Genomic DNA, 9104 nt, shown 5'->3' on the forward strand with positions numbered 1-9104 from the left:
CTTCCATGGCTGCCTGGCTTTCTTGCACAGGCATTTCCCACCACAGTCTCCCTGCTCACATCCCCTCGCTGTGTCTCGCACAGTCAACAGCAGCCGTTGCCCTGGGGTTGCTCCACAATCCCTAAGGTCCAGCTACCAGTCGATGCGCCTTCCAGGGGACCTACGTCCCTGTCTGGGGTATGTATGGCTGTGGAAAGGACTCTCTGGTTCTCATTCCATTTAGGTGGCCACGGAACAGCTGTTTCACTCTGAGCCTTAAATGTTTCTGGTCTGGCTCAGACAATCGCCCCAGTGTCGAGATCAGACCCCTGTTTCAGTTCCCCCACTGGCTGAGGGCAGGTCCAGTCCTGCTAACAGTCCTGTTTATCCCTCTAGTTCCTTTGTCCTACTGAGTTTTGCGTGGCTTTGTATATTGTTTTCCACTGGTCAGGGCTCCTCTCCACTCTCAGCTGGAGTTCTGGATGCATTTCTGTGTCTAAAGGTGTATTCCTGATGTATCCGTGGAGACAGACGTACTCCATGGCCACCTACTCCTCCACAGTCTTGTTCTCTCCCTCGCTGTCCCGATGAGATGGTGGATATGACAGTCTCCTCAGTTTCTCTATCTGAGGCTCCTCTTCCGGGAGCACTTGGGGTGGTTCTGGGTCTGAGCTGCCCTCGAGACTGGCAGTGGGAGCACGGGTGGCTTGAAGGAAGGGACAGATGTAAGAAGAGCAGACAGGATGGGTGGGAAGGGGTTTGGACATGGAGACGGTGGTACCACGTGGGAGGCTGACTGGCTGGGCAGATCAGCAGCCCCTGCAGGGCAATGACTCGGATCCCCTCCTCAGTCTTGGTCCTCTGCACCTGCTGCTTTGACCCAAATTCACCTCGAGTGGGAGGACATTTGTCCATAAGCAGGTTGAGGCCCAGCCATCCCTGAGAGAGCATGCGTGAAGAGAGCCAGGGGCCCAGGGGCAGGACACTGATGGTCCCCACCCGAGGAGCATGGCTGGCTGATGCACAGTCAGCCCCCATCCTGGGCTTCAGCTGGTCCCATGGCAGGTACCTGTCAGGGGCTGCCCCTGGGTCTCCTCAGGGTGACAGGCAGCAGCAGGCGAGGCATGTCCCTCAGACAGGAGCCCCTGAGCAGAAAGGGCAAATCCCCTGGTTGACAAGGGAGACGGGGCCCTGGGGACTGGGAGGGAATATCCGGAAGGACCGTAGACATTGGAGGCTTCAAGGTTGCTGATGAGTCCCCACAAGGAAATGTTTCAGGTGCGGGCACTCCTGGTGCTGGGGGGCTTTCCCTCCAGCCAGTGCTGGTGTGTGGGCTTGGGTGACGAGCCACAGGGCCCCCCCTCTAGAAATGTGGAGCCATGTGACCCCCAGTCCCCGGGAGACATGATGGCATGTGGTCCATGCTTCCTAGCACAGGCACTGGGCTTCTGGCTTCTTCTCCACTAGTTCCTCTTCTCTTGTCACGGCCCTCTACCTCTGTCTCAGAGCTCATACAAGTTAGAAGTACTTGAATGGAGCATGTTCCAGCTCTTCACACAGGTCAGCCTTGAGGTCGGGACACCACAGGGAGATCAGGGGTTCCTTGTGGAGTGTGAGGGCCACGAGGAGACAGCCCCAGACCACTCTGAGCCTCACGCTCTGCCTGATGGAGAGTAGGAGCATGTCTTCATCTAGGATGAAGGCTTGAGCGAGGTGAAGCCACTGTGTGTAGGAAAGGGCTGCAAGCTCGTCACTACCCAGAGCCATGCTCAGCCGAGAGCCAGAGGTGCTGGAAGGTGGGAAGGGTGGCCAGGACTCGTGCTGCTCAGATGAGAGACCAGAAGTGGCTACAAGAGCCACACACTTGCTGACTTGTGCCCTGGCTTTCCTCACCTACAGGTTCAAGCCCTCACAGGGATGATGCTCCTCTTTGCCTTCCTCCTCTTCATGGGATTGCCACTGGGCTTCGTCGAGCCCTGTGAGTATCAGTGCTTCTGTTTCTTGAAGAGGATGAGACTTGACTTTATTGGGGTCATTTTAAGGGTCTGAATGGAATTTTCACCATTTTAGCCAGCTGAGATCTCCATCTTAGCAATTGTGCAGTTGGTGAGCACAGGGTGTCCAGGAGCAGGGGGAGGGTCAGGATGGAGGGAAGCCCCTCTAAGGACCAGTGGATGCAGGGCCGCAGGGTGGGCACGGGGGAGTCTCTGGCTGTGGCCCTTCCTCTTTGGAACAGGCGGGCATGGCTGGGTGCAGGGAACTCAGGGAGGCTTTGGTCCCTTATGACTACATAAGGGACCTGTGAAAAGGTGGGTCCATCAACAGAGCAGAGGCTCACAGTCCTGACAGCTGGGAGCTTTCCTGAGAACCTGTCTCTGAGAAGAAAAAACTCCTGGGTGTACCTGGCGTCCTGGTGTCCAGGAAGCTCATGCTGCCCAGGCTCGGAGCCCACTGAGGACTGAGCTGTGTAGCCTCAGGGAGTCCTTGAGGCTGAGGGAAGGGTCCGGCTGCTGGGCAGATGCAGTGAGTGGCAATGAAGGTGGAGTCTGACTCTGTTCTCTTTTATCTAGGGACCTTTAACGTACAATGCCATGAGTGTATCGTGAAAAACACCTTCCATTGTCCAGTTAAGAGAACGTGTCCTTATGATATTAGGCGCTGTTTTACTGTCTCCATGCGTAAGTACCAGATTACCTTCTTACTCCTTAACGAGTCACCCCATCAATGCAGTTTCAGGGGACACACCACACTTTTTTCTCTGTACCCATCCCGAGAGCGTGTTTCTTTGTTGAGGCTCAGCGCCATTAAAGGGCAGGCAGTAATAGCCTCTTGCAGAGACACATAGCCTGCCACGTGGGCCCATGTGTCCACAGGTGTCCTGCTGTGTCTTCAGGGGCTGGAAGGACTGCTGCCACTCAAGGCCTCCACTCCTTGGCCATCCCTGGTCAAGGAGGTAGATTCCCCAGTGCAGCTTAGGCAATTCCTTGTTTCCCACAGGAGCGTGGTCCTCCGGAAGGTTTTCCAACAAAGCAGGCCCAAAACGTGGATGCACCTAGATCCCTCAGGAAAGTGCTTACCACACAAGGAGCTGATGTAGAAGGGCCATGGCAACTGCAGATTATCAGCAGAAGACCATGCTATAGGCGCTTTCTTGTTGAGGGTCTGTATGATCTTTGGGACATCAGCAAAAACATATTTCCTGGTCTCCATTCATTTCTGGGTCCCTAGATTCCTTATGACAAATAATGAACAGAGTGACTCCTTTGTATAGCTTCCTTTCAAGGGACTGTAAACTTACTTAGGGAGGCCAGGTGCCTAGATAAGTTGGCAGTGTAGATGGAAAATCATCCCCAGGTGAAGTTGTTGATGAGGTAATGAAAATTCTAGTGGACCTGAATATTCTTGCTTACTCGAGAAGTTTAGGCACTGGGGACTTCCCTGGTGGTCCAGTGTTAAGAATCTACCTTTCAGTGCACGGGACGTGGGTTCAACCCTGGTTGGGGAACTGGGATCCCACATGTGGCAGGGCGGTTAAGGCCGTCTTCTACAACTAATGATCCCTCATGCTCTGGAGCCCGTGGGCCACAAGGAGAGAGAAGCCTGGGTGCCACAAGGAAAGCTCCCACATCCTGCATCTAAGACCTGATGTGGCCCAAACTATGGAATACATAAACATTTTTCAAAAGAATTTAAGGCCTTGTAACAAAGAGGAACCGGATGTCAAATTGTCAACATCCATTGGATCTTCGAAAAAATTAGAGTTCCAGAAAAACATCTACCTGTGCTTTCTTGACTATGCCAAAGCCTTTGACTGTGTGGATCACAGCAAACTGTGTAAAATTCTGAAAGAGATGGGAGTACCAGACCATCTGACGTTCCTCTTGAGAAATCTGTATGCAGATCAAGAAGCAACAGTTAGAACTGGACATGGAACAACAGAGTGGTTGGTTCCAAATCAGGAAAGGAGTATGTCAAGGCTGTATATTGTCACTCTGCTCACTTAACCTATACGCAGAGTACATCATGAGAAACGCTGGGATGGATGAAGCACAAGCTGAAATCAAGATTGCCGGGAGAAATATCAATAACCTCAGATACCCAGATGACACCACCCTTATGGCAGAAAGTGTTGATGAGAGTGAAAGAGGAGAGTGAAAATGCTGGCTGAAAACTCAACATTCAGAAAACTAAGATCATGGCATCTGGTCCCATCACTTCATGGCAAATAGATGGGGAAACAATGGAAACAGTGAGAGACTTTATTTTGGGGGGCTCCAAAATCACTGCAGATGGTGACTGCAGCCATGAAATTAAAAGACATTTGCTTCTTGGAAGAAAAGCTGTGGCCAAACTAGACAGCATATTAAAAAGCAGAGACATTACTTTACCTACAAAGGTCCATCTAGTCAAAGCTATGGCTTTTCCAGTAATCATGTATGGATGTGAGATTTGGACTATACAGAAAGCTGAGTGCTGAAGAATTGATAGTTTTGAGTTGTAGTGTTGGAGAAGACTCTTGAAAGTCCCTTGGACTGCAAGGAGATCCAACCAGTCCATCCTAAAAGAAATCAGTCCTGAACATTGACTGGACGGACTGATGCTGAAGCTGAAACTCCAATACTTTGGCCACCTGATGTGAAGAACCAACTCACTGGAAAAGACCCTGATGCTGGGAAATATTGAAGATGAGTGGAGAAGGGGACGACAAAGGATGAGACGGTTGGATAGCATCACCACTCAGTGCACATGAGTTTGAGTAAACTCTGGGAGCTGGTGATGGACAGAGAAGCGTGGCATGCTGCAGTCCGTGGGGTTGCAAAGAGTCAAACATGACTGAACAACTGAACTGAACAAATAAAAGTTTGTGTGCACCAGGACTCATGTGAAAGGAGCAGTGACCCCACAAGAGACCAAGGCAGACTTGCTTGTGAATGTTTGAGAGTCTCTGGCAGAGGTGTGGGTTGACAGTGGCCTGCTGTGGGGTCAGGGGCACAGGCCACAGCAGTCCTGGGAGGTGTAGCATGTTGGCGTAAATCCTCTTGGAGGAGATTACCATTCGCCTGACCATAGAGCCTGCAGCCTATCATAGACACTACAGACTCCAGGACTGGGCTGCCTTAGACCAAACTACAGTGAGGGAGCACCACCCCACCCATCAGCAGAGAATTGGATTAAAGGTTTACTGAGCAAGGCCCTGCCCACCAGAGCCAGACCGGGTCTTCCACAAAGCCAGTCCTTCCCATCAGGAGGTTTGCACAAGCCTCTCATCCCCATCCATCAGAGGCCAGACAGAATGAAAACCACAATCACAGAAAACTAATCAAAAAGGTCACATGGATCACAGCCTTGTGTATTTCAATGAAACTCTGAGCCACGCAGTGCAGGGCCACCCAAGGCAGATGGGTCATGGTGGAGAGCTCTAAGAAAACGTGGTCCACTGGAGAAGGGAATGGCAAACCACTTCACCATTCTTGCCTTGAGAACCCATGAACAGTATGGAAAGGCAAATGATACTGAAAGATGAACGTCCTAGGTTAGTATCCAATATCCTACTGGGAAGAGCAGAGAAATAGCTCCAGAAAGAATGAAGAGGCTGAGCCAAAGCAGAAACAACCCTGCGTTGTAGATGTTTGGTGGTGAAAGTCTGAAGCTGTAAAGAACACTATTGCATAGGAACCTGGAAGGTTAGGTCCATGAATCAAGGTAAATTGGATGTTGTCCAACAGGAAAGTGGTCAAACCAGAGATGGCAAGAGTGAACATTGACATTTTAGGAATCAGTGAACTAAAATGGACGGGAATGGGAGATTTAGTTCAGATGACCATTATATCTACTACTGTGGGCAAGAATCGCTTAGAAGAAATGGAGTAGCCCTAATAGTCAACCAAAGAGTCCAAAATGCAGTACTTGGGGGCAGTCTGAAAAGTGACAGAATGACCTTGGTTTGTTTCCGAGACAAACCATTCAACGTGACAGTAATCCAAGTCTTATGTCCCAGCCACTTATGTCAAAGAAGCTGAAGTGGAACGGTTTTATGAAAACCTACCAGACCTTCTAGCATGTGTGCATGCTAGTTGCTTCAGTTGTGTCCGACTCTCTGCAATTCTGTGGACTGTAGTCCGCCAGGCTCCTCTGTTCATGGGATTATTGAGGCAAGAATACTGGAATGGGTTGCCGGGCCCTGCTCTAGGGGATTTTCCCGACCCAAGGATCAAACTTAGATCTCTTACATCGCCTACATTGGCAGGCAGGTTCTTGACCACTAGTGCCATCTGGGAAGCCCCACAGACCTTCTAGAACTAACACACACACCGAAAGATGTCCTTTTCATCATGGGGAATGGAATGCAAAAGTAAGAAGTCAAGGGATATGTAGAGTAATAGACAACTTTGTCCTTGGAGTACAAAATGAAGCAGGGCAAAGGCTAACAGAGTTTTGCCAAGAGAATGCACTGGTCATAGCAAACACCCTCTTTCAACAACACAAGACGTGAGTCCACACGAGGACATCACCAGATGATCGATACCAAAATCCAATTGATGATATTCTTTACAGGCAAAGTTGGAGAAGCTCTATACAACAGTAAAAACAAGACCCAGAGCTGACTGTGGCTCAGATCATGAACTGCTTATTGGAAAATTCAGACTTAAATTGTAGAAACTAGGGGAAACCACTCGGCCACTGTGGTGTGAGCTAAATAAAATAATTTGTACAGTAGAAGTGACAAATAGATTCAAGGGATTCGATCTGAAAGACCGAGTCCCTGAAGAACTATGGATGGACGGACGTTCATAACATTGTACAGGTGGTGGTGACCGAAACAATCCCCAAGAAAAACAAACACAAGAAGGCAAAATGGTTGTCTGAGGAGGCCTTGCAAATAACAGAGAAGAGACGTGGAAGACAAAGGAGAAAGGGAAAGATGTATCCACCTGAATGCAGAGTTCCAGAGAATAGCAAAGAGAGATAAGAAAGCCTTCTTAAGTGAACAGTGCAAAGAAATAGAGGAAAACAATAGAATGGGAAAGACCAGAGATCTCCTCAAGAAAACTAGAGATACCAAGGGAACATTGCAGGCAAAGATGGGCTCCATAAAGGGCAGAAATGGCAAGGAGCTAAGAGACGCAGAAGAGACAAAAAAGAAGCATCAGGAACACACAGAAGAACTATACAAAAAAGGTCTTAATGACCTGGATAACCACAACGGCATGGTCACTTACTTAGAGCCAGACATCCAAGAGTGTGATCCAGTGGGCCTTTGCAACCATTGCTAAGAGCAAAGCTAGTGGAAGTGATGGAATTCCAGCTGAGCTCTTTCAAACCCTAAAAGATGATGCTGTTGAAGTGCTACACTCAATATGCCAGCAGATTTAGAAAACTCAGCAGTGGCCACAGGACTAGAAAAGGTCAGTTGTCACTCCAGTCCCAAAGAAGGGCAACACCAAAGAATGTTCAAATTGCTGCACTGTTTCACTCATTTCACATGCTAGCAGGTTGATGCTGAAAATCCTTCAAGCTAGGCTTCAACATTACAGGAACCCAGATCTTCCAGATATACAAGGTGTATTTAGAAAAGGCAGAGGAACCAGAGATCAAATTGCCAACATCTGTTGGATCATCGAAAAAGCAAGAGAGTTCCAGAAAACCATCTCCTTCTGCTTTATTGACTACACCAAAGCGGTTGACTGTGTGGATCACAACAAACTGTGGAAAAATCTTAAAGCGATGGGAATACCAGACCACTTTACCTGTCTCCTGAGAAACCTGTATGCTGGTCAAGAAGCAGCAGTTAGAACCAGACTTAACAACGAACTGGTTCAAAATTGGGAAAAGAGTACATCATGGCTGTATATTGTCACCCTGCTTATTTAATTTATTCAAAGATTACATCATGCAAACTTCCAGGCTGGATGAATCACAAACTGGAATCAACACTGCCAGGAGAAATATCAGCAACCTCAGATATGCAGATGGCACCACCCTAATGGCAGGAAGTGAAGAGGAACTAAAGAGTCCTGATGAAGATGAAAGAGAAGAGGGAAAAGGCTGGCTTAGAACTCAACATTCAAAAAATGAAGATTATGGCCTGCAGTCCCATCACTTCATTGCAAATAGATGGGGGGGAAAATGGAAACAGTAACAGATTTTATTTTGTTGGGATCCAAAATCACTGAGAATGGTGACTGCAGAATGGTGAAATTAAAAGATGCTTGCTCCTTGGGAAAAAAAGGTGTGACACATCTAAAACAGCACATTAAAAAGCAGACACATCACTTTGCCGACAGAAGTCCTTATAGTCAAGGCTATGGTTTTTCCAGTAGTCGTGTATGGATGTGAGATCTGGACCAAAGAATTGATGCTTTTGAACTGTGGTGTTACAGAAGATCTTGAGAGTCCCTGAAGCTCCAGTACTTCGGCCACCTGAGGCAGAGTCGGTTTATTGTAAAAGACCCTGAAGCTGGGAAAGGTTGAAGGCAGGAGGAGAAAGGGGATACAGAGGATGAGATGGTTGAATGGCATCATGAGTCAGTGGACACGTGTTTGAGCGAACTTCAGGAGATAATGAAGGACAGGGAAGCCTGGCGTGCTGTCTTCATGGGGTCGAAAAGAGTCAGATATGACTGCACGACAGAACAACAACAATATTTAGGGATGGAGCTAGTTAAGATAACTGTGCTTCGATATTTGGATGTTGAAAGCATGAAATCTGTGATTTTCATTTCTGTTTCTTTTTTAGGTTTGAATTCTCGGGAAATACTCGTTTACAAGAACTGTACATTTAACTGCACATTTCTATATAGAGCCGAAGAGCCTCGGGAAACCCCCAGAAGAAAGACGACTCATAGATTTAACAGTTTCTATTGGGTTCATTGTTGTGGTTCGAACATGTGCAATTTTGGAGGACCTACTAATCTGGAGAGGGACATCACACTCGATTATCCACTTGAAGAGGATATCGAAGGAAATGCGCAATTGGTACAATCCACTGTGTTCCTAAGCATCGTCTCCATCCTGGTCAGGAACACACTGACGTGAGAGGCCTCCTTTGGGGGGGCTGACTATCTCCCCATCTCTCACAAGGTAGCTGTCCTTTACTGTCTTGTGAGCCAGACACTGACCCCTGG

At 48.4% G+C, this 9104-nt stretch overlaps 1 protein-coding gene across 1 annotated transcript; it reads left to right on the forward strand.

The window, feature by feature from the left end:
- Positions 1-1882: 1882 nt before the first annotated feature.
- Positions 1883-9104, forward strand: GML (glycosylphosphatidylinositol anchored molecule like). Its single transcript, XM_005911312.3, has 3 exons — positions 1883-1957; positions 2550-2657; positions 8717-9104. The coding sequence occupies exons 1-3, from the start codon at positions 1897-1899 to the stop codon at positions 9013-9015; spliced, it is 468 nt and encodes a 155-aa protein (XP_005911374.1). The 5' UTR covers positions 1883-1896; the 3' UTR covers positions 9016-9104.

The sequence above is a fragment of the Bos mutus genome, chromosome 14 (assembly GCF_027580195.1).
Source record: "Bos mutus isolate GX-2022 chromosome 14, NWIPB_WYAK_1.1, whole genome shotgun sequence".
Taxonomy (NCBI): domain Eukaryota; kingdom Metazoa; phylum Chordata; class Mammalia; order Artiodactyla; family Bovidae; genus Bos; species Bos mutus.